Genomic DNA, 27,226 nt, shown 5'->3' on the forward strand with positions numbered 1-27,226 from the left:
AATAGAACTCCTGCTAGTATTAAACGTCTTATTAAACCTCAATATCAGTTCCCAGAGGCATCGTTGTCGAGGACCACTTTGCAGTAAAAATCTTTATCGACAGACTTAAAGACATTTATCCTAAAAATTGCCTGTGACTACGTAAAGTCACGAAGGTAGTCTTGGCACGTGTTCCACAATTTGTCGCAGCCAACAAATTTGCCAAATGAATCTGTACGATAGGTAGATGCTACTGCAGCAATGGTAATTCAATACAAAAAGGTGGATCAGATATCTAACATTATTTGTACCACACGAAGGAGTTTTTAGGAAGAATATATTTTAACAAATATTACTCAATTGAATATGCCATTTCCCAATTAAACTATTCTTTAAGACTGGGGAGTGACCAGGATGTCGTTCAACTTTCGATGTCTATGAATTCTAAAAAATAAAATCGGCTTATTTTGTATACATTTTATTAAAACAAAATTTGTAAATAACTCTTGGATAATTCAACTATCTATATTAATATATTTGTACTTACAATGTAAATTTAATTTCCAAGCATATTGACTAAAAATAAGTATACACTACAAAAGTATACGCATGTAACTGGTAAAAATTAAAAAAGTAAAACTTAAATTAATCTGAATAACAGCATTCAATTTAAAATATAAAACATCTATAGGTAACTTCTAGAAAGACGAATAAGTTATATCAAGAATGTATTACTATGTAAAATTATTAACAGAAAAGTAAAAACATTCAATAAAACATTATTAGTAATAATTATATATGTAACTACAAATTAAAAAAGGAATGATTATGATTTATTTGTCAGTATACATTTATATGATTAGATGAAAAAAAATACATTCTTTTAATGAGAAAATTTTGATGTACGCCTTTGACAATGAAACATCTTATATTCCTTAACGTCTATATGCCTCTGCTTCATCCTCTTCCTTCTTTAGCGCCTGGATAAGGACCAAACCTAGGACGGCATTGATTACCTGAAAAAAAGTAATTAAGATTCAAATATCATACAAGGAATTACTGCTTCTATACTCTATGCTTCGGGAATTACTGTTAAAGAAATTGGTTTTGCACAAAAAATAATAGTATACACACGAAAATTTGATTTGACTAAACTGTTAAGTATTATCAATGAAACGAAACGGATACTAAATTTAAAAAATCAGATGAAAAATAAAAAGCTTGACCATTTTTTAATCCCAGTATAAATCACTCTGTCTTTTAAAAGTTAGTACAATAAGTCTACACAGCATTCAATGGATAGATTCCTTCATATTTACACTTCAGTACCTAAATTGCTTGTTATATTTTCTTATAGGTATCAAATTATCATATGAAGAGGCAGAAATACAAAAAGGTCATTTTACTAAGGTTAACAGTCTCAACTTGTAATGGGATAATAAGAAATCCACTTATGCAAAGCGGATTTTCTCGGACGTGTTGTGGATATTTTTACATATTATTAGAAGTTTATTACGCATATCTGTTTAGGGTAAAAATTTAGAAACCAACCACTAAAGTTAAGGCATAGTTCAGACAAGGCGAAATTCGTACGTTTGCAATCATGAGCTTTGAAATACAAACAGGAAGTTGTAAAAGCAATATGCTCTAATTTACTTTAATACAAAGAATGTTCACGCGATTTGTGATCAAGCGGATTTAGTTTCGCGCGAATTCCGTTTTGTCTGGACTAGCCCTAAAATTTTTCTTTGTTTTTTGGTGTTTTCTCAGTAAAATTAACTTTCTATGCCAAGGTATTTTATATATTATGTAATTAAGCGAGTAGACAGTTTCCTTCCGATAGTTTGATATCCGACATTGCCCAACTCTATAAATACTGCAGGGCACCAACGTTTAGGTATTTAAAATTTAACCAATTCGGTGAAAAATTTCCACTATATTAATTAAGTTACATTCGACCTTAATGTACATACTGAATTTCTCATTAAAATGTACGGAAAAGATAAATATACTTAGGTAAGAACAAAAACAGTAGGTAGTAATTACTTACCAAAGGCAATTTTGAACTTTTGAAATTAAATAAAATGAAATTAGTTTTTATAAAGTGGGTTTTGCAAAAAATAATGTATTCGGTTTTATTCCTACCCTGTAGGTAGTAGCATACTTTAATTGCCTACGATCTCTGTTGCTAGCCGGTGTTTATTTTGCGCTTCAGCACGGCCCTAACAGCCTTTTTGTTTTAAAAACACTTGATTGTGAATGGCTCCAGTTGTTTATAACCCGAGGGATTTCGGGTTACTGTAGTAACCCTTTGTGTCATATTCATTCTTGCGGACGATCTACTTTGAAACGTTGACATTTACTCGCCACTTTTAATGTCACTGAATTTTAATGTTCTGATGTTTACTGCATTGACGAACGATCTTTTTCTCAGTAATTAATACCTTTGTAACAATAGCAATATACAATTTCACTAATAATTAGCAAATACTTTTCTGTTTAGTCTTGGAAAAGTGATCAAACAATATCGAATATTGTTCATTATTATTCCTTTGATTAAGTCTGCATTACAATATTGAGTACCTAATGATTGATAGAGTTCAAAAGAAGCACCTAAAATATCTACCTACATCCTTTTAGCCCTTTTGAAACAAACGCAAAATAATTACGATTACTTATACTAGTAAGCCAACAGAGAGCGGTGCGCCACAGGGTAGAATACGGGGCCCACTTCAATCTAACACCTAACCTACATCTATAAAGCATATAAAACATCAAATATGGAACCTGTATAATTTTGTGAAACAATCTGAACTTGTTGCTTTATTGATTAACAATATTATTCATCATATATCACAGTAATGCGATGTACAATCTATCAACTTTATCAAAAATATGTTCAGCAAAGCAATATAATATACAAGGCATAAATCATAGTAAACAGTAGGGAAATAAGAGTGAAGTAACTTGGACATTACTATTACAATTGACATCTGATGATAGGTTGTTTATACCATAAAGTGTCAGTACAATCTTTAACGTTATTTGCCACTCCTCCTGCGTGATTTAAACAAGTTCTTACGGCATGGCGGTTGAAACGCTCACGCGATGAAATCACGCAATATAATTACAGCTGCAAATCACTTCAAAGTATCTGATAAGAGGGCACGTTAAATAAAGGAAATCGAAAATTTTATGATTTGATGTTATACTTTCAATTCAGCATTCAAAAAATGACAGTGGTTGTGACGCTAGTAGTAACTAATTGATTGGATCTTACAGTTCAATTAATATTGGTATGCATCTTTTTTAACAGCAACGCTTTTTTGTAATTTCCTACCTGAAGAACGTGTTCGTTATCTACACGTAATCTGGTAGTAATTTACACAGAATTTTTAACAGTAATGCTTTTTATGGTTGACGATGCTATCAAATTTTAAAATTTAACCTTTTGTTTTCACCACATTGTGACCTTGAGGTATCACAAAGTAACGTTTTCCATCGAAATAGGAAAATTTGGTAGTTGTTACATAAATACTTAAGAAAAATACATTTCCTTCTTAAGAATTAGGTATTTTAAAAAGCTCAAACAAATACATTTTAAAACGTTATTGTACAGACCCTTCAACGTCAGTGATTTTTCGTCAGATGATGAACCAACTTTATAAATAGTGTAGCGAGCACGAGCGTGTTTGTGTGCGATCGGGCACACGTGTGCGTGAACGGCTTATCGATTGTGAAATGTGTGTGTCGTACCTGCGTTCTGAGAAAGCAGTTAAACAGTTCAAAGAAAAAAATAAACTATCCCGGTGTTTCCAGAAGGTTCCCGAAAGTAAACAAAAGAGTATTTAAAGCAAGAAACGATCGCTGAGAGGAGAAGAAATAAATTGACCGTTGCAGAAGTGAATCCAGAAATAAATTGTCAGTGATAGCAGTGAAATAAATAGCGCAGTGAATAGTGATACATCAACAGTAGTGTAAATAAATAGAATAATTCATAACCTNCTGATGGGAATGAAACACCCAAAAGTTTTTTTTTTTGTTAAGCAGACTGCTAATACCCATATCTCGCTATGCCTACGTCATTAGGCTAAGACGTCAGAGCACCAGTCTTCTCGCTGTTGTTGGTTGTATACCTCACTAACAGTGTTTGGATAACCTGATAACCCTTACTTCGTCTACCTCTCATTTATTAGGAAAGAACAAATAGAGTTAACAGATTTTGTTAGCTTCTCTTGTTCTAACACGATTACTATTAATTTCAGTATTCACTGGTGCGACATCATGGTTTCACAAAAAAGTAATCACTTGAAAGAATTGAATTTACAAACTTACTGATACATTGCTTTCTTCTACTACTTGTGCTCACTTGATGTACTCTCGAAATCCACCTCACTTTTTTTTGCCGCAAGCAATGAGTTTTTTAAGAGCTTTCCTGTCTTTAGCAAGTGTGTTGTTCATTACATTAGAAAAAGGTAAGTACCTAAATGGAACTCATACATCTTTTAAGAGTTTGTCACCATTTTAGGCTTTAAGGTGATACGAAAGGACATTGTCATTTCCTGTCGTTATCTGGTTGTCGGAAAAGGTTGAAGGTGGAAATAAGATTAATGATGTGCTGCAACAAAGCCGTGATTTCCTTTATACTCGCAGGAGATGGCTATTCAGCGCTTCTAGCTTGAGATCATTAATGTGACGGAATAGGGAACCTGATCGTTTGTCTTTTTGCGGCTCCTAAGAAATCTTCATTAGCTAAGAAAAACGGCTACAAACAAATAAAAAAAACAATTAATTCCAAACAGTTCTCAATAAGTTGAAGTTATTTGCGGTTTTCATAATGATAATAAATAGTAATATGTAACTCCAATAAAGAAAGGAATAAATTTAGTCGTAGTAATGAAGGTTATCACTTCTAGATTTTAACAAGTTTTTTAAATATGTCTTTTATTACTATTTCAAATCAGATGCATTCCAGTAGGCGCAAATAACTTTCATATTGTTAAAACAAGATAATAAAAAAGTTCTTCTCAATGAAATTTTATTATAAAGAATTTATTATCAGGATTAGCAATTATTTCTATACTTTTGCATTGCTTAACTTTGTGAATTCACGCTTCTGATATGCTAGTCAGCAGCATCTTCTGCTGGTGGTAGTGAAGGAGTTTGTACTTACGCTTTTATCTTTTATCGCGTATACTTTCATTTATTTTTACGTTTTAGCTCCATACGGAGATAGTAAAAATATGTCTTCGTTGAAAAGTATTTCTTCTCATTGATATTAAACCATAAAATGTTTAGATGGTGCACGTAACTTTCATTATTAAAATTAATTATTTTACCGGTATGAATAATAAAAATTTAAAAGATCAAGAAACCCGACTGCTTGAAAAGTGAACTAATAGATGTAAACAAGATCTAAATATAAAAGTGAATTAAAGATCTGTAAAAGAATGAGTAAATCAAACATGATGAATAGTTGCAGTCGGAGGAATGCACATGGCAGGAGTCATAGCTTCGATTTATATTTATATCCAGATCTAGTTTCCTTCTTGTTAATTCGCTTTTTACTCAGTCATGTTTTTTGTTTGTTTCTTTAATGTAAACTTTTGATCCTATTTTATGAATATATTGTTAGTTTCCAACTATATATACTGTTTGGATGAGGCCTAGAGATCTCTAAATGGGTGTTCCCATCCAAAAAATATGTAGAGATCCTCTATACAGAACGTTTAGGTTGTATAATTATGACACGGAGATTATGACTATAATGTACTTAGCGTAGAATGTCGATTCTCTGATATGCTACTCAATTTTTTCGTCTTTATAGCCATTACTAGTATAGTTAGTATAATACTGTAGCGACCATGCTTATCGATTCGCCGACTAGCCGCGGGCGCCTTTCTTCATGTGCGCCGTATCTGTAAACATGTGTGTCGTACCTGCGTTCCGGGAAAGCAATTAAACAGTTCAAAGAAGACGAAACTTTTCCGGACGGCTCGAGAAAGTTCCCGAAAGGGACCAAAAGAGTATTAAAAGGAAGAGACGAAGAGTAGAAATAAATTGACCGTTGCAGAAGTGAATCTAAAAACAAATTGACAGCGCAGTGAATAGTGATAGTGACAGTACTGTAAATAAATAGAGTAATTTATCACCTACGTTAGTAATAATTTAATAGTGTTTTTAAGTTCTTTAATAATAATTAGAGTAAATAAATAGTTTTTGTCGTTATCAATCTTAGAAGTTAATTTTGTTAAACCCACGAACATTACAATAGTATATATGAGTTTGAGTTTCATCACAGATTTATCTACTTCAAACATCAAAACAATCAGAAGCAAGAAAAATTGAAATGCATGAAATTGCTTTTCACCAATAAAAAGCATTCGTTTCTATTTGCAAAAAATTGACGATACGTGAAATTATTAAGTGGCATTCATTTTTGTAATGGGCTATGCAGTTTGCTTTCGATTAAAATCATGTGGAAAGTATTTTGAGTTGCAGTTCCGGTTTGTATAAATGGCATGGAACACCGATAGAAGATTGTCCCTAAAATGAATTGCACATCAATTTTCACGGCATCGGAAGTGCCTCCAAAAGCGATTGCAAGCAATGTAATAGGCCGTATTCGATAATTTGTTTACATTACTGTTGGGAACTAAATCCAATTATATTTTCCACTTAGGTACTTACGCGACGTAAAATATTTATAGTTACTGACAGATAAAAATTATATAGTACGAAATAGGGTCAATTGAGGTAAATATGAGACACTTTGCAACGTAAAACCACAATTGTTGCACATCTATGGGAATTTTTTTATTGATTTAATAAGTGTTGCTAAATATTTTGTGGCAATATACTACTTGGTTTTTTCATATTTTACAAAATACAAAAATTGGGTTTCAGATAGTTTTGAGAGAACGACAAATAGATAGACGGATGAACAACGAAGTAATTATTTAAAAGGGTTCCGTTTTGTAGTTTAATTTCGGTGTTACATCTTCGATTTGAAGCTTGACTTCAATTGTAGTGAAAAAATAGATACCATTTGTGGACTTATAATTGGAACTAAAAGTTAAAAATTTTTAAGAATACGCTGTCTTTTGGAGTAGTAATTTGCGAACCTATTCAGGCAACTTCAGCAGATTCGTTTAAAGTATTATCATTACTACACAAGAGCACAATTAAATCAGTTTAATTGGTCCTTCAGAAATATTGGCATTGCACAATAAGGCTGTTGCCGGAAACAAAAATTACTTACTACTGCTGTCAGCATTGGTATACTTTGAAACGGTGAAATCATCATTGACTTAATACTCGAAATAACGTTTTGATTGAATACTTAAACTGCTTTAGGATATTACTTCATCTTGTAGTAAAAATGTTCTTTATAATCAGGTAACTAAATGACTTTGAAGCAACTAATATTAATACCATACCATCAAATGAAGTTGCTTTTAGGATTAAGTTCAAAGGTAACGCAAATAGATATAGAGCAATCTCGAACTAATGAATTACGCGCCCCCTCTTACAAATACTTCTTGTTTGTACATAATAATATTCTCTTTGCCCCTTAATATCACTTAGGAATTCAGCACATACACAGTTATTCACGGCTCACGCACAATATTTCAGTATTGTTCGGACAGGTGAATGAATTATTTATTTTTGCGTGTGTACATTAAATTTTAGAAGTGAAGGTGTTTGCACGCAAAACAGTAATTAATCAGGAAACCTGACAGGGCGATGTGACTGCCCTGAAGGACCACCATACGCCCTTTCTACTGATTTGCTTCTTTTTATCGTTTCGTATATTTGACAAAAGAATTTATATTCGTGTACCCGCGAATTACACGGAAACGTCTAATTAGAATTAGAGAAGGCAGTTTATCGTACAATGTATAATTCCACTTCACTAATTAGCGTGCGCTGTTAGCATAAATTATGTAAAATATTCAACCATGACGTGGTGGAAATTAATCTTCCTCTATCCTACGAACGAGCCATAGAAATGAATACTACTCCAAAGTTTTTGCCTGTGGAATTCCGGCCAATATGCCCAGTAAGCAGGCTGTTCTATCATTTCACCCTAAATAGATGCCAAGCAAAATGGATAGATAAAATTTAGTTTAAATATATACTATATATAGTCGTTTTGTTACGTGCAGGTATAATGATTAGCTGCTTGTTATCGGTAACGTTATAGAAGCCGTTCAAAAGCAATTTCCTTTTGTATTCGAACAGTTCACCTACATTTAGATAATAGCTTCTGTATTGGCGTTATGTATTTTGCATCGGCACGAATGCCCGCCGGAATACTCGAACGTGATAATGAGCAAATCAAAACAAAACAAAAGATCCACGGGTTTTTGTAATTTAAGCCATAATTAAAAACAGGTCGATGTACAAAGCGGTTAAATATCTTGTATTCATTGAATGTCAGTTTCAGAAGGAACGAATCGATTTTTTAATGTATGGATGCACTAGGTTGGGAACAAAACCAATTATTGCCAGTGCTTTCGGTTAAACATGCCATTGCGTCTGCTCCTATAACGCAAGCTTTCGATCGACTGGATAGATCGCTTTATTGTTACACGTAGGGGTGTAGATTCTGCATGGCGTGTTGATGAGAACTATAAAAATAACTTCTGGCAGTTCCGACAAAAAACTTATTAATGTACTACATTGTATCTGTTCCTATAATGCAAGTTTTCGATCGACTGTTGTTAAATGTAGGGATGTAGATTCTGCATGGTGTGTTGATGAGAACTATAATAATAAATCCTGGCAGTTCCGACAAAAAACTTATTAATGTACTACGACTTTTACTATTTCCCACCTTTACGTCACTAGGCAATAATACATGACCAACGATCTATGAAGTAAACCCAAACTCTCAATAATTTCACATTAGGTAATACTGCGCCTAACTTTTATTCCTTGTGACGCAAAAGGTTTAATAATGTTGATCAATCGGTTTAATTAGAAAAGAATGACGGAAGTATTCTGGGATGACGAAGGTTTTTTTTCGATTTAATCCTTTGTAAGGAGGAATTAGTTAAGTTGCTATAATGTATCTGGAGCACAAGGCGAACAGAAGTGCGGTATGGGATTTCGGGTAAATGCGCGACCAGGTCCTTTTTGGCCAGGATTTATGTTGGTCTTTATCTTGAAGCTACAGATCCTGCAAACTTTATATAGTTGGGAGTGATTAATTGATAGGGATTAAGAATTGTCGTGAACAGGGTAAGATTTGGCGGTATTACTGCTTGCACACTCCCCACACAGCAAAAACTTCACCAACTCTGCTTGATTCATGTGTAATCTCGTTTTCTTGTAGTTTCTGTTACTCCTGTTTTCTCAGAATGTGTAATTTGTTGCAGTTACGAACAAAACGTAACGTAGCGTCGTCGTGTAATCGATTTTGCAGAGATCTGCTCTTTGATATATGTACGGGACTTGAATTGCTTCTAAATACCTATTTTACACACTTGCTAACCGACACAATTATGAAACATTTTCTAAACGACCACAATAACCACAATTACAGCAATTAAACTATTCAAATTTAGGTACATTATAAAATTGATTTACCAATGAAATTAAATTATTTACTAAAGAGCTTTTGTTTTCACAAATCAGGATTAGAAAATGATGCTACACCAAAATAATTTTCGTGCCTTTTTGTGGATTCGCAGTAACTATCCATTATCCCGAGATAAAAATGTTCTGTCTCTCAGAGTCTCTGAAAGCGAGACTCGAGCATCCGTCTCTCATCTAATCTCTCTGATGTCGCTGAGAGAGACTGTCAAAAAAACTGTTTAGCGTCTCTGAACGAGAGACTCGAATCGCTCATAGACAGATCCTCATTTCGTATCCATTCTCTGAACGAGAGACTCGAATCTCTGAACGAGAGACTCGAATCTCTGAACGAGAAACTCGAATCTCTGAACGCGAGACTCGAATCTCTGAACGAGAGACTCGAATCTCTGAACGAGAAACTCGAATCTCTCAATAAGTGATGTCTCGATAGACATGGTTAAAATTTTCTAAGTTCAACATATTCCAGAGATCCCAGTCTTTCTACGAGAGACTCGATTCTTTCAATTTTTCAGTTTTATTCATTCAGTCTCGCTGTGAGAGACTCGCATCTCTGAATTAACAATTTTATCGTTCGAGTCTCTCATACACAGACTGTGAGAGATCCATAAAAACACCTAGGCAATAATTGAGAGACTGTGAAAGACTGTGAGAGACGCTGAAGGACTCTGAGAGACTGGAGAGAGACTAAAAATTTTTGTCTAAGGATATTCCAATATAATTATTTATTGTAAGGAATCTGTCTGTTGGTTACGTACAATCGTTTCTAATCTTATCCGTATCAGTGCCTTATATCTTTGCAGATTAACGGAAGGAATAAGATAATTGTCCTACTGATATGGACTTTCTTTTACTGCTTTCTTAGTGTCGAACTGTCTGCCACGTTAGCAACGCCGAAGGGCTTAAGAACGCCCTTCTAATTTTCCTGACATAGCTCCAAGTGATTACCGACTGTCGGAAAAGACGAAAGAAGCTCAGGAAAAGCAGTTGAAAATTTACGACCTCTCGCCTCGTCTAATAACGCGCCTCCTACGATGACACGACGGCAAGGGCAACGCCACACGCGCTCTCTGTGACGTTGACTTTGACGCCCTCAAAATGACAACCCTTCAGAAACAAATGCGTTCGACGCATACAAATCCCGGCTTTTATTCAACCGCACAGTCTGAGATATTATGTAACTACTTGCATTTTTAATAGAATATCTTCGCAGAGTTACTATTACAGAAAATTCTAAAAGTTAATGATGGATATAGTATGTAACTAAATATGTAAAAGTACCAAAAATATATACCATATACGTATTTACCTACTAACGCACGATACTTTCTCTAATAATAACAAATCAGGTAAAATAAATGTGTCAGGATTTATAGGTAAATATTTAACAACGATTAATAAATCGTTACCCAGCTATTCTAAATATACCTACATAACAGAAGCGGGTATAATATTCAGTAATATTATAAATTTTATTCATTTAGATGACTATTACTATTACTTTGAATTTATAAAGGTTCCTCAAAGCTACTATTAATAGCGAATACCCGAGAAATGATGAAACAGTATTGGATTGAATTTCTGCATTATTTATGTTTACAGCCCTCTATTGTAACTAAGCTTTGTGCAGTGCAAATATGGAACAATTTTACCTTTCAATTTTTAGTTATGTTTACTCGTTGGAAATAATTTTATTGACAGGATCAATGGCATTGAAGTTCAGCAAATAATTATGAAATCAACTGCATATGTAATGATGATAATTCGAAATAGGAAACGTAATTCTCTTTCCGTTCGCATCAAAAGGATTACAATTTCGAATGGAAAGTTTAGTAGTTTTCGTTAACTGCTTATATCCTCGTCCAGGTCTTGCTTGATTAAAGCACGTAGAAGGTATACGTAACTGTGCAGAGTCGTGGCAATCGGCATGAATACTTACATCCCCTTCGGCTATTTCTACACTAAATCCCGTGTCACCACTACAACTTTCGTCTGCTGGGTCACGTTCTCCAGATATTGTTAAAGACGTTCCGTAACCTATTCCCGTTACTCCGAATTTTAAAAGACATTATTAGACGACTTAAATAATAGCGAGAAAAGCTTTCATCAATAGGGGATTTGCGCGGACGTGATACTTGCGCAAACATTCAAAATGTTTATTTAACACATGAACTTGTGCATTTATTTGAACGTAGTTACTACCATTTCCTTCCTTGATTGTCGAACTGGTGAACATTTACAATAGCAGTTGTTATATTCCGCTGAATTTATGAATGAATAACATGAAGTGAGGTATAGGTTATTTATGAATACGATTTTAATACAAATTTATTTTTTCAGACCAATGATGATCTAGTGTTTTCCAAACGAAGTACCTACTGAAAATTACCTGGTTCGGTTTTGATGAATAAGTACTCGAAGGAGGAATCAGCTGGTGAGTTTTTGATTAATTAGATTAAAAGTTTGCAAGATATTTAATATACTACGTTACCGTTTCGCTGAAAAGTGAAATTTCCATTAACTCGTGAGCCTTCACAATCTTCGGCTTAATGGTTGTTTTGTTTCCGGATAAAAAAAAGCAGAGCACTTAATAATAGCGAAAGGATACCGGCTAATTTAAGTGCCGTTCAAATGGAAGTTTAATCCTTTTTCAGTTGAGGCTGGCATTTTAAAAACAATTCTGAGTAATATCGTAATATAAAAGGTGTAAAAATAACCACGTCGGTTTACTTATTTGTTCTTTAGACAGGCCTTAAACTTTGTTTTGACTAACAGCATTAACTTATTTAGGACAATGATATAAAAACTTGGATAATTCGGGAGGATCGGTTTATTTTTTTGGTCAGTATGGGACGAAAGTTAGACATTTTCAAGATACTGCCTTTGAAATGTAATTAAAACTTTTGGGTATCCATAAAAAATCTGTGGGGTGCCATTGGCAGTTTATTTACTTACCCGATAAATTTGCAGAAATATTAATCGCATGGAAATGGGGATAAAGAAAAGCTCAATTGATTATGTACAGAAATTCAAAGCACATGCAATTTTAATGAAACGATAAATATAATACAAAGAAGAATACGTAAATACTTTTTTAAATGCTTCGTTTTAATTTAGTTTCAAAACAATTTGATGTATATACCTGGCGTATTTTTAAGTGCTAGTCTTTTTCTAAAAAAAATAGCAATCATGTCGAAAAGAAGATAAACAAATTGAATAAAAATAAATAAATAGTATCCTTTTACTCAATAAAAGCATCAAATTATTAAATTAGCTGCCACTTATTCAAAATTTGTTTTAAATATGTACAACCTAAACTCAAATATATTAAATAAGCAACGCATCCTTGTCAGTTCCCAATAGTGATCCCGAAATTGTTTTATTTCAAGTTAGAATAAGGACGCGTGCCTTTTTGAAGTCTACCCGTGTTTGCTTGTTTCTAGTTCGCGGAATCAAGGAAGAAACCGTTCCAACAAAGTTAATCTTATTCGCAGAAAAGCTTCGAACGCATTTTAGGGATTTGCAAAATTTCCTTTTTTCAGCAATAAATCCTTATTTCTATGTAAGCCCGTTTCATTTGAATTCACTGTAGATTACAGATTCAGTCTGCGCGTCCCTTTTTTTCGAAGGGAAAATAAATAGGCTTGCCGCTTGATCCTCAAGTTATACCTTTTTACCATATTTTAGAAATTGACCATTCGTATACGATAATAGCACACGTTCTTATGCAGTGCTATCTGATATTTAATACAGCTAACTATGAATTACATTTGTATTTACTGGAAAAGCAGAGGCTGCATACAGGGTTATAAAAGTTTAAGTTTTTCGAAAACCCAACCTACGTTTAGTCTCCTTTTTTTACAAGGAAGGCTGTCTTAGTTATACCTTTAAATCTAAAAGCTGGGATCGATAGAAGTGATTTAACGTAAAATATCGTGGGAGTGGAGAAATGCATCAATACATTTCTAAAGGTTGTTGAAGCAATGTCCACGGGAAAACCAGCAATCAGATTATGAGATGGTTTTAAGATCTAAATAACATACTACTAAAATATTTTCTTAATCGTTAAAAGTTCGGTTGAGGATAGTGCAGGTTATTCAGGACGTGTTACATTAAGCATTAACGAATTATTATTACCTAAACAATTGACATTGTAATTTTTGCTGTGTATATAAATTATAAGTAGTTTAATTGGAAAGACTTTCCAGAGAACCGACAAAACAAAATAATAGGTTTGTCATGGTTAATTTGTATCCTTAATTCTATAAGGCGGCGCTTTTAAATTTGCGTGTAAGTAAGATTAATATCGGCATTTATTGTTTGGAGGGATTAAATGGCATCGAGCGAATGTTTTAACTGCACTTACAATCTAGCCTAATTATTCATTCCCTTCAGAGAAATTCCGGCGTTTGTTGAGCGAATAAAATATTTCTTACTGTTAAATCCCCCCAGTTCCGGACAGGAAACCAATTACTCTACTTACTGTTCCCGTTGCTATGGAAATCAAAATTATTTTCGTTTTAAATTGGAAAGTTGGTCCGGAAGATTAAGGTTTTAAAAGCCAATTCTTAATTTGAAGTGGGTTTTAACAAATCATGTCATTTAATTTCCCGCTTTCAATATTTTTCTTTTGAAGTTTTGAAAAATACTTAAAAATATGAAACTGCTTACGTGTATGAGTGCGACAATCATAGCTAATCCTGTAACCCAGGCTGTCTTCTCTTCAAAGAACCACGTTAGTTCATCAACACATCCATGGAAAAAGGGATTACCGGTTACTGTGTCCCTGCATGTTGTTGGGAGAGGGTGCTGCAGACTGATGTAGTCATGAGGACCGTCTGCTCCGCAACAGCCAACCTTAAAATGAAAATAATGTTAGCGACCCAAAAATTAACGAAATTCAGATAGTTATTAATTTCAAACGTGCTGGTTCTAATTAAAATATTTCAGTTCTTCCAATTAATAACTTACTAATTCAAAATTCTACAAACAATAAAAATGACAAAAGAAGATCTGTGTACAGACAATTGAATTGTAAATTTTTTTATTGTACTTCCTGAATGAGTAAACCGACGATGAGAGTATGAGGCATGACCAGAATTTTTGTTATTATATAGGGATCTTGAACTTGCTCAATACCCTTTTATCTGAAGTGAAAGCCCTTTAGCATAATGGACTTTATAAAGGAACGTGAAGGATATGGAGATAGATAAGTGTACCTATACATCGCCCTTAAACTTTTGAGTGTTCAATAAAAATTAAAAGGGAAGAAAAAACTCGGAAACAGTAAGCGTTTTACTACCATCTGCGCCGTGCATTAACTACCGATAACATTCAAGAAAATGCTGAAACAGCCTGATAAAAATTGCCTCCCTAAATACTTACACAAGCAAGTCCTCTACGAATATTATTTGCCATTTTTAGGTACCTATATTTTTGTATGTGGTGGGTACCGTAGATACTATGCAATTATAAAATTTGGTAAGCCAATAGATTTTACTTGTAAGAACCTTAATATATATAAATATATGGAGTACTATAATAGCCAGTAAAAATGATAGATGGCGACGCACTACCAGTTACTTGATGTTTATGCTAAAAATAAATTTATACATATCCTTTATTTCATCGATTACCCGGACTCAACTATCAGATTGAGTATCTTTTTACGGTATCATACACATTTGTACAAAATAATTCTCTCGATCGAAGTATTCCGTTCTAAATTAGCTACAATATTGGAAACATAAAGTTGGAAGGTAAAGCAAATTGCTTTGTATTAGTCTTCCAACCGAACTGAATAAACTGTCTGTATCATTGGAAATCCTTTTCTAAGCTCCTTACGCCAGTTTCAGAACTGTAGGTATAATAAAAAGTTGCCATGCCGTAAAACTTGCTGTGGGTCGTCAGAAAAGTTCGGATGGCGCCACCGTCAAAGACGGCTTTTTCATTCGAGACAGGAATATGTAGCATTTCATGTCATTTGACGCGGAATATTGCGACCCGCAGGATACGGTATTATTCCCATAATACCTTTCATGCACCTAACGAAAATATAACTTTACAGTTTGACAAACAAATAATGGTCGCCAGATTTGATAGCACTAATAACGATGGTTCGAACGCTAATAAGAATGCATAAAAATTTTAATGAAGAACTTATGTAAAAGCTAATTAGTCAAATTTTTATCACACAATTTTTAATTTTATTAATACTAATTATGNAAATAAAAGTAAAACTAAAATACTGGTATGCAAGGGAAGAAAAAGTAGGGAAAGAGCGAATATAAAGATTTGAGATGAAAAATTAGAAGAAGTGGCTGATTTTAGATACCTAGGAAGTCAGATAAGTCAGGATGGAAGGAGTACTAGGGATATAAACCAGAGGATAGCGCAGGGTTGTGTCGCCTTTAATAAAAAGAAGTCACTTCTATGCTCGCGAACAGTTAATTTAGAAATTCGAAAAAGGTTGTTAAAGGTGTATGTTTGGAGTGCGGCATTGTACGGGTGCGAAATATGGACAGTGGGCGCGGCGGAAAAGAAAAGGTTAGAAGCGTTTGAAATGTGGTGTTATAGGCGAATGATGAGGATAACGTTGGTAGAAAAGGTTAGAAATGAGAAGGTGTTAGAAAGAATAGGTGAACAGAGGACTCTATGGAAGTCAATACAAAATAGGCGAGATAGGTTAGTAGGACACCTTCTCAGACATGAAGGTCTAGTCAGAGACATTAGAGGCAGAAACAGGAGTTAGGAGGGGTAGAGGTAGACCTAGATTAGATTACTGTTCGCAAATAGTTAAGGATGTGGGTTGTTCTGGTTTTGGGGAAATGCGAAGTTTAGCTCAGGATAGGAAAGAGTGGAGGTACGTATCCAACCAGTCTTTGGACTGACGAACTTTATGATGATGATGAATTAATGAATCTGTTTCAATATGTTCGAAATTACAATCCACACCTTGTAGATTATTTGAGAATTGTTATTCTGGTTTCTATTTCGCGACACACAAAAATAATAATTGTCGCAGGTCTTATAATAAAAATAGAGGGCCTATAAAGACAAGCAGTTTATTTATATAAGGCATGTTGACTATTATGTGCAATGAAAATAGTATCATTCTGTCTAGGTGTGGCAGATTTTATGCTGTAACGTATCTTACGTGTGTGTCTGTAATGCATAGTAATCTGTATGCGACCTATTTGTTGGCGGGCATCTATCATATTATAAAAAATAACATTTCGGAAAGCAAACACATATTTCTCGATATGACGCGGTCGCAGTCAGGAGAAAGCTGAAAGTAAATATTGGTTTCTGCCGGATATTGTGACAGAAAAATCGAGTTCGTTTTTCCATATACTAAAGGGAATTCTAAGTTTGAGATTTACGAACGAAATATCGACATATTATTAAAATATATATATATGTGTACGCATGGTCCAGGAAATTGCCTGGTTTTTTACCACTTTTCAATATCCGTCGTATGCATGCGACTCCTTTTTAACACAGACTCTGTTCGACTAAATTTTTAATTTAAATTCTGTACAATTCATTAATCACGAATCGGGGTAAGGTATAATAGCTATTATTTGTGTTCCCATTTTACAACCCCCACTTGAAATCCCAAACCAACAATAACTGGTGCAAGAAATATAATCTAGTCAATATTGACACAATAAACCTTCGTCCTTTTTATTTCAAGAGAACCTACTTATTTCACTATATAAATACCCTTTCGTATTTCTGGAAAAAACAGAATTATATTTCTTGTTTACTAAAAGCTGGAAGAATAAAGTTTCCGCCTTCTATATTTACATCGTTAACGACATTTTCTAAAATTACAAAAGCTGCTAATTATGTACTCACGTTTTCCTGAATCATGGCAAGGGTATATTGAGCCTTATCGTAATGAGAATTAATTATAAGTCTCCTCATGCTTTCCCTAATAAGTGGCTGCATGGCTGAATTCCGGGTACTGTATTCTAACAGTACGGCTGATCCCACTATAGCCACAACAAATCCCAGTGCCTGGGTCACAATATACTGAAAAAAAGAATATAACAAAATTAGAATAAATATCTACATAAATTTAGAATTGGTATTAGGTAAATAAATAAGAGACGAAACGACAGAAGTGTCTGGGAAGTTAGATAACTCTAGATGGAAAAAGTCCTAGAGATATGAAACAAAGGAAAGCGGAATGAAACAATTTAATAAAATGGACTTCTAAGGGAATTTTATTTTCACGATAATATGAAGTCATAAAGCGAATACGACGGTTAACGTATGTACTTATATAAGACTGGAAAGACAGGGGTAAGAATGTGCAAGTTTGCTAGACATCTGCTTCAACGATTAATGTAGCGACAATTCCGAATTAATATATTCGAGCAGTGTCCATGGAAGAAAGCAATTTATCACGTCTGCTTTCCATTCCACCAGTAACCACAAGATTGGAAGCAACGCCAAGCGCGCCAGAGCAGAACATAGGAGAACTCTGCCTCGACTAAAAGAATATCACGATTAAATGGAATGCACTGTTTACGAGAACCTTATTTACATGTTCACCAACACAAATTAATTAATTAATATAATTTAAATACGTAATTGTTTAAATAAAATGCGAAATGATCATGTTTTTCAAATCTTTCTACATCGTCATTTCAAGTTCGCGGTGAAATTTTAAGTATTTTCTATTATTTTGTTTTTCGAGGCAAAATTCTTTCTGGTTGATTCTTTTGCATTGCAAAAAATCATGCTCTGGGAATCTCCGGTTCTCGTAACTTAAGCTCTGGAGACTATTATATTCCCTTTTAAGTTTTCGAGGGGAGCTTCTGTGTGTTCCGGCAAATGCACTAACTGATGTAATTCTCTTCTTATTTCCGCGGTTCGCTAGCAAGATGTGCAATTATGCTTAAGGGTGCATTCGTACAGAACCTTAACGACTGACTACCATCATTCGACATAATTTATTTTATGTTCGCTCGTCTAACGACGACGAATCGCGTTCCAGTGAGTCTCATCAACACAGTGATTTCGTTAACAGTATCTCCTAAAATTTTTTATTTAAACATTAGGGTAAAGATAAGGACAGATAAATTCCGCTCTTTCGACTACTCCATCGCAGTCGGAAGAAGGCTTGCAGTAACATTGTTGAGTTGTTTGTGCAATGTCGAATCATTTATTCTTGTTTAAATGTATGTATCGATCGGCTAAAAGCCGAAAATATTGCAATGTGGCAGCGTTCATTCATTCTTTTAAAGAGTGAGTCATTTGATATGAGAATTGCGTGCCAAAATGGCGCTGATAAATTTAGCCTTGAGGAAATATCACCTTCTCTTAACGTAATTGGGAACCGGTGTTCAAATATGGAGATATGCCGTCAAGATCCGTGATATCCCTAAAAAATACATCACCGTCGCGCCCATTTTGAAGCCTTCGTGCACGAAACGTTTTGACCCATTTCCTTTGCGAAGACAATATCTCCAAAGCTTTTTCTAAATTACCCCAGATTTATAACAGAGTCAATAAGAACAAAAAAAAATTAGATATTAAGTTCTTCAAGGCACGCAATCAATACCTTGTAGAGTAATTTGTTGCTGATGGATAAGTAGCTTTAATTTTGTCCATACTTAAATTACTTTTTATCTTGAAGAATGCCAAGTACTAACATTAGATAAGATAGAACAAAATAAACGATTAGATCGAAACGTTTTATGAGCCCACGTTGTTTAGCAGTTTCCATTGAAGATGTCGACTGTAGAAGTCGACGAAACATTTATTTCAGAGCTAATCGTTATTTATTTCGATCCCAACCCATAAATCGACCCAAATCGTAGTCCTATACAAACCGGACTCGCTTCGCTCAGGTAAAATTAGTAATCATTCGAGAACGTTCTCGAACCTTCTATAATATTCTAGAACAATTTCGAACTCTGAAGATACAGGGCATTGAGGAAACATCCATAACATTTTGTAACATTCTGACAAGAACATCTTTTCTGACTCTGTATATGTAGTCCTTTGGAGCGATAGTCTTTTAATCCCCATCATAGTTTTGAAACCAACCCCTATAGCTGAAACCAGAAACCTTCTTCGTGGACGGGGATGAAAGGCTATATCATATGATATAACCCTCATGAGGTTGTGTAGCTTTAGCAGAACGTACGGACAAGTACGCTTACTTTTATTATATAATATATTGATTATAGCACAAAAAGTGTTGTAAAAACACGTTAAAGGCGTACCATTTGCTGAAACAGCCCTTAAAGTAGACGCTCAATTTCACCATTTGATTAACATATCTGCATGCAAATTAACCGAGAGAAAATCTATTTATCGCAGCAAGCAGATCGATAGCTGTTTTAAATTCCGTGCACCGTGGATAATCTATGTTCACGGACTGACATTAATTTTACATCCATGTTCGTACGGGGATTCTTTTAATAATAAGACTACTCTGCGTCAAATCCTGGACGGAATTTATGTAAATCAACATCCTTTCCGTTCCACTAGTCCCCTTCCTTCTATTTCCTTTCCTAAAGCAAATCGAACTCATGGCCATTTGAGCGTGATTGGATATTTTGGCGGAACATCAAAGCAATGCCCGTACGTACAAATCAAAGCAATTTTGTTTTCCAATGCTTTATCCGGATTACTTTCTACGAATATTAAACTGCTGAATCGATTGCTTTTGATCATCACCCAAAGATATCCGAGTAAACAATCGAAAGCAAGTGACAACATTAACGAAATCGTTATGAAACTACGTGCTTTGAATGTAAACGTCTAACATATACTTAGCACATGCATATCATACTTTCTTATAAAGTCTAATCGAATTTCAAACGACAGCAAAACCGAGCAAAGTTCTAAGCATGTAAAGCTAGCAATTTGATCACCACCGTGGTATTTCTAAAACAAATACTTGATGCATTTAACAATTTAAACAGATGAGAATCTAGATACGTAGAAGTGAAATTTAAAGTGTAGCAGAATTTTGTTTCTTGTAACTTTTTAGCAAGTAGTCAAAATTTTAACGACTAAGAAGTGTATGTAATCTACTTTTAAAATGGCTAATAAGTGTTTCCAGTTTCCGCCAGTTAACAACTCGTAGCAAGGGGAAGTTTTATCATTTACTTTACGCTAAAAGCCTTTAAAAGCACGTAGTGAACTTAATTATTTTAGTGACAGTGTGCCAAGAGTAGGTATTTACATGATGTTCCGCATCCGTAGAAGTTGTGCCTTTCACTAAATAGATTACACGAATGGGTCAACAACAGGATGTAAAGTAACCTCTCTCTTTGTTATTTATACAGGCTGCCCTAAATCGTATAATCTCTATACTATGTGACGGAGAATAAAGGTTCATGTGGAAAAGCTCTGTCTTACTTTATAATGTAACGCTTATTTTACACAACTTCGATCAGGGTCTCCCCACTTGAAATTTAAGTGTATCTATTTATTTCGGGGTTTGCCGAAAAGCATTCGTCATTACCGAACCTTTGACTATAATATCTGCACAGATCTGAGGTCTATGTATGCTTTACTACTACTTTGCGAAGCTTCAACCGAAGTTCAATAGGATTTCAACTAACCAAGCAACAGGCTCGCAAAAATGGGAATCTGGTTTTACAACACTGATTAAAATGGAAACATTTTAAAACAATGAATTGATCAAAATTACCAACTAGCTGAAGTAAAAACAACAGTATGCTATTTTTTGAGGGTCTTAAAATGTTTGTCTCCTTTACGGTCTATAGCGGAATTCACTTATTTTTCTCTTCTACATTGTTATTATTTTAAAAAAACTGTCATTACCGTGATGTAATTGTTATCATAGGTTCATCCTATTAAGTTCAGATATGCTTTACTAACAAATATATATTGACGTCGTCCTTTATCGACTACCTGTCAAATTTATTGTGGAGGAACCGAAATGAAGCAGTTCGAAGCAATGTTTGGTTCGATAAGAGACTGTATCGAGCTATTAAAGTAATGGACTAACGTCAACTGTAACGTTCCGCCCCTGGCTATCCAACGCCCCTCGACCACCCCTTGTTCTCTGCAAGGGATCGGATGCGGAAGGTTCCGAATCTCACCAAGGCGTCGATCAAGCGGAAAATAATACCAGTTCGACCGAGGGAATCGAGCCAGTAATGGAAGATCTAATGGGACTGACCGGGATCACAAGGATTCTAACCTTGTCCGCTCGAGGAAAAGGGATAATACATAACTCTGTTCACAATCGAGGCGATTCGGTTGCAGCTTTGACATTATAAAACTGATAAAATGTACTTTGTAAGATAGCAGGATCGCAGGATCCCCTTTCAGCTTCGTCTCCATTATTTTTACACGCACTGTTAAGTCACAAAATTAATTTATCCCAACAAGATACCGAAATCGGCAGGTTTTATCAAGGACTAGTTTTATTATATTCAATTTGAATTAATGTTTGCAGTGTTAGTCCTATTTACTTAAACAATATTAATTGATTCATTGTTGTAATTTTTAAATAAATTGTAGGAACATATTTGAAATCAGGAACCTATAACGGAAAATTGATCAAATTAAAACTAAATTTTTAACCGTTTTCAGATAACATAAATATGGAATAGTCGCGTTAATACCTTCAAAATATATAAGTGATACAAACACTAAAAGTAATTATAATATAATTTGTTGAAAATTACGTTTATATTTAAATAGAAATTTTATATTTTGCTTAAAATTCCCCAATAGCGCCATAACTGCGGCAATTCTTTAACAGCTTAGCATTAAAAAAAGTCAGATTTTTTAGACTGATGTGATTTATATCGCATTAAGCAGAGACCATTCGCAAACGCTTCCCGCTGTTATTTGCCGAGGACGTGAACGAAAATTTAAGGCTGCACATAAAAAAGTTGTAACGACTGCAAACTAAATTTTGTCGGTCTGATGAATATTTTTCAGACGTGCTTTACCGCAAAATTTATTATTATAGCCACGTTTAGCAATGCTCGCCCTTTATCTATATAGCTTTAGGGATGTTTCTTTAAAAATGTCGCCGGAGATAAGCACATTTCTTAATTAAAACAAGTGGCAAACGGCTAGCGTGCATTTACGGTAATTTTATTTCTGCCACTTTTATATTGCGAACCGGAGAAAAATGCTTCCCATTCAGTCGGTATAAAGTCTGGCGGAAGCGATAATTCAAACTTTTACTGGAATCGTCTATCAGTTTAGCGCAAACCGAAACTTTAACTAACTTTTGCGAAGTGCCTGATTTATGAAGATTAATAAGTAATCTTTCATCACGATTCACAGGAGTCAGATTGTACGGTTGATTGGTTTGAAAAATAAGCATGGCGTTTACTTCCTGCCTAAAAAAATATTTCAAGAAATTACAAATTGATAACACTGTGCATGTTTCGCATTCGTACAGCGCCGTGCTCCAAACATACACCCTTGACAATTTTTTTCGAATTTCTAAATTAATCATTCGCGAGCATAGAAGTGACTTCTTTTTATTGAAGGCGACTGAACTCTGGGCTATCCTCTGTATATCTATTGTATTGTCTTTAATGATATTTATCGCGTCTTCGACATATATAGATTAAAAAGAAGCGGCGATAGTGTGCATCCCTGCCTGACTCCCTTCCTAATATTTACTTCTATACATTGCTCTATAACTGCCTGTTGCTCTTTCTACAAACTATCACTCTTCTATCTCTGTAACTCATCCCTACATTTATTTGTATATTTAACATCTTCTTCCATTTATCATTGTCAAAAGCTTTTTTTAAAACTACAAATCCTATGTACGCGCTCTTTCCTTTATCTTTTTCTCTATTGTTACCCGTAAAACTAGACTGACCTCTCGCGTTTCCCTATTTCTTCTGAATCGAAATTGATCTTCCTCTAACAGTTCTTCCGCCCCTTTCCCATCCTTCTCTGTACAATTATAGTTAAGGTTTTTGACGCATGACATATGGCTAGTACCACGTACCGTTTATAATCCTCCGGGACTTTCCCCGTCTCGTAAATGTGACTAACTAGCTTAAACATACGACCTCTAACCTCTTGTTCGGCATGTTTTAAAAATTTCCGCTTGTATCCCATCTATGCCTGGTGCCTTATTATTGTTTAAGTTTTTTAATGCTACATCGAACTCTTCTCTCATTATGGGATAGCCTAGTTCACCTATCTTCAGATTATCTTCCTTCTCTAATATACCTCCTGACTCATGGCCTGTGTAGGTTACATACCTACATATAAACCGAAATAATAATAGTCATATTCGGCATAGGTCTAGTTTGCTCAAAAAGGTCGTTATCTGCTAATTTATTTCGGCATGCGTCGGAATTCGGCATGCGTCGGAATTCGGCATGTTTTATCCACGATCCTTTCAAAATACCTTAAAATATATATGCAACTAACAGTTGGCTCGGTGAACTTTAATGTGAAGTTTTTATGGGGATTGCTTTAAAAGTTGAGCGAGAAGTTGATCTGAGGATTGAATGGACTATCGAACTGAGAAACTAATTTACTACTAGCTGGAATCGAACGTATATCTCCCTTTGATGTCGAAATCCTTTGACAAAGCTACTGTAATTAAAAGATTAAAGGATTTTTTTAAGTGATCCTTTGCTTTAATTCGGACGCAACGAAACAACATCAGTTGTCAGGCACGTGCAATTTTCCAATTGTATTTGAAATAATGACAAAATATACCAGTTATTATCATACCTATATGCATTGCAGAAATAATCAATGTTCACAACTTCCTGAGCTTGAGTTTATATTTTAGCTTAAGCTTCATTAAAATATACATATATTTACTTTTCTGCCGCAATATTTACGAATAAGATTAGAAATATAGTAAAATCTACATAGTTATGCGTTTTCCTTATCTTAAATAACCTAATTCCTTGCTTTGCTTTATCCATTCCGTTTCCTAATAGGTACCATTTGTAAAAACTTTCTCATGGCCCTGATTCTCTATTCGTTTAAAAGTTCAAAAGAAGTTCAATACAGCAAAGTTTTAGAGAATAAGCGGCGCCCAAATTTTCATGTTTTGGACTCTGTAATAACTAACTAGACAAGTCAATGGATCGAGAAAAAACGATCGTATTGGTGAACTGCAGCGATACGGAGACGTCGTGTAAACGGTGCCTCTATTCTTATCCTACCAAAATCGAACTTATTCGTGGCAGGAACAAACACCGAAGCCATTTACAATCCTGATAAGAAGTTGGCATAGATATTCGGTTACTTGGCTACGTTTACATTTGTTTTCTCTACGATCGCTGCTAAGAAAATCCAATTCAAGTTCTTTTTGGTTCTAAAACAATTTCATTAAAATTCAAAAGTCGGTAGTAGATTACAATTTCATTTAGAAATCCATATACGAATGAATTATATCACCCCTTTCCTATTTACTTTCGTCTCAATTTACTACTCCGTTGTTGGGAAATTATTATGTACTGTCGCACTTATTTAGAATTGGTAAAAATTGACTAATTTACATTGGAGACTTTGTAGGAGGTCGGTTTGGTTGACGTTGCTTAATATTATATTTACTTTAAGGCGTACAAACCTTATTAAGTTTGTAATAAATAAGTATCAGTAGATTCAGTTTGTAAAACTTTTTACCAAATACCATAAAATACTACTACAGTCAGTATCAATGTCTATATATTGAAAGCGATACTCTGCCACTTACTTGAAATAGTATCTACACATTTTTTTGGGTAACTTCAGACTTGGTAAAATAAGATATCAGTATTTTAATGTTAAATACAACAAACTTACCACAAAAAGTGTCAAAGAGTTTTCTTGAAGTGCACTTAGGCATCCGATGAAAGCAACGACCATCATGATAATAGCTCCAAGGATCAATATATAGAGGCCGATGTAAAAGACTTGTAAATCCAATTCTGTTACCCATTCTCCTATTCCTGGTTCAAAACGTAACCAACAGCAGAGGGCAAAAATAGATGCACCAATCATCTAAAAGTACAAAAGAAATTAGTGGAAAGAGATTAATACAATCATACTAAATCTCATGAACTTCGACATTGAGTTGCGTTTGTTTGTTTAAATTTTGTTTTGTCTTTATTACCACAATAACTTGTTATGTGGGTAGTTTGTATATTATGATAATGAAAATGCCCACTGGTTAAAGCTTAAATTCATTTATTTATGGCATGTGTGGGGAGTGCGCCGCTAGTAAGTTTTCAGGGGGTTTCGTCGTGCGTGCCAGTGCATTAACACGCAATTTAAAAGGGATTTTGCCAGGAACGTTTTTCTTTTCGTGCATCAAATGGCGCGGAAACATCGATCGATACAACATACGTGATCTTTGTAGGCCTACTCTTTGTTCAAACTGTGTTTCAAACTTTCAAAAAAAAAAAAAGAAACAAAAGCCTTGGGAAACATCTAAACCGTTTAGGAAATACCCACTTTGTAGCTAACAGTTGGAACATAAAACTTTTGCGAACAACCCGAAGCAAAAGAAAGTAAAATAACTTCTACTTAAAGATTTCCTAAATTTAATTTTACTTTAGTAAAACGAGAGCAATCCCGAGATACTTATAGCAAGCAGGAGATATTTTGTAAATCTTCATGTCTAATTAAATTAAGGTGTGGTAAATCCAAATATCAAAACAATAATGGTGGAATCAAGCAAATGAAAATGCCTTAAAATAATCAACAGAGAGCTAGAGATTTAAATCAGTAATTATTCAATTTTTCCCAGTGCTGAAAATTAGAAAACTTTTTCATTGTAATATTAGGCAAAAAATATATGCTAATTTCAATTCTATTTTACACAATATATTTCTAAATATGTACAAATAAAATTGAAAACCCTCTTTCTTTTAAGTTGGTCCGAACATAAAGCGTCATTATTAAAACGTCAAACTTGAAATATCCGGTTTGGTTTAGCAACCACCTCTGTTATGTAATATTATGGAAATTGGCAGGTTTATTATCGCTACACAAAGCTTCGAATAATTTCGTTTCTCTTTTGTATGTATTTATATATTGAAATATATTCAGAAATTTTCATTAGAACTGCTTGCGCAGCAAAAATGTTGAGCTTTGTTTTTAGAGATCTATAAAGGCAACAAACTGTAATTTCTAGAATTATATCAATCAAGACCGACTGTGATTACTATAAAATATGATACGAATTGGTTAAATTTTTCATAAATTTCACATATTTCATTTTTACTTTAAATTTCGTTGAAGGTAATATCAAAAATTTCTGCATCGATGTCAAAAACGACTTCACTGTTCGATAGATATATTTATTTTCCCTTTAGGATTCAGAGTATTATTATAGGTATTATTATAGGTAATTATAAAGGAAATTATTTATTATTCTGTACAGAAAGAACCCAAATTATACGAAAATTGAAAATAGAAGTGTGGATATCTATCGCTATTTGTTTACAGAACACGAGCATGCGATAATAATGTTTTACAGGGTCTACTGCCGCAGCGGTAATGATACGCCTTGGGTATTTATCGATCATTTTTATATCCTTTATTATCACGTATATTCCTTGGGGGATTCCCACCGGAAGAAGCTGCATACAAATTAGCAAAAGTTGGAAATATTTGGTGCGACTTGAACAGCGAGGGAAATATCACTGTCAAAGTAGGCGAA

The 27,226-nt window shown here is 34.3% G+C and overlaps 1 protein-coding gene across 1 annotated transcript; it reads right to left on the reverse strand.

The window, feature by feature from the left end:
- Positions 1 to 790: 790 nt before the first annotated feature.
- Positions 791 to 25,586, reverse strand: LOC108741646 (tetraspanin-2A). Its single transcript, XM_025973449.1, has 4 exons — positions 25,366 to 25,586; positions 17,440 to 17,616; positions 14,251 to 14,436; positions 791 to 995 (listed from the first exon to the last, which is right to left on the reverse strand). Exons 1-4 carry the CDS (start codon positions 25,561 to 25,563, stop codon positions 915 to 917), a joined length of 642 nt encoding a protein of 213 aa, XP_025829234.1. The 5' UTR covers positions 25,564 to 25,586; the 3' UTR covers positions 791 to 914.
- Positions 25,587 to 27,226: the final 1,640 nt, after the last annotated feature.

This window comes from Agrilus planipennis, unplaced genomic scaffold (assembly GCF_000699045.2).
Source record: "Agrilus planipennis isolate EAB-ADULT unplaced genomic scaffold, Apla_2.0 scaffold194, whole genome shotgun sequence".
Taxonomy (NCBI): Eukaryota; Metazoa; Arthropoda; class Insecta; order Coleoptera; family Buprestidae; genus Agrilus; species Agrilus planipennis.

What these genes read in the sequence shown, in the direction of transcription:
- LOC108741646 (XM_025973449.1), bottom strand. Translation starts at nt 25,563, where the DNA reads ATGATTGGTGCATCTATTTTTGCCCTCTGCTGTTGGTTACGTTTTGAA. An exon ending in ACTCTTTGACACTTTTTGTG is followed by an intron (nt 17,617 to 25,365) that starts GTAAGTTTGTTG and finishes TCTTTTTTTCAG; the next exon opens with TATATTGTGACCCAGGCACT. An exon ending in TGATTGTCGCACTCATACAC is followed by an intron (nt 996 to 14,250) that starts GTAAGCAGTTTC and finishes ACTTTTTTTCAG; the next exon opens with GTAATCAATGCCGTCCTAGG.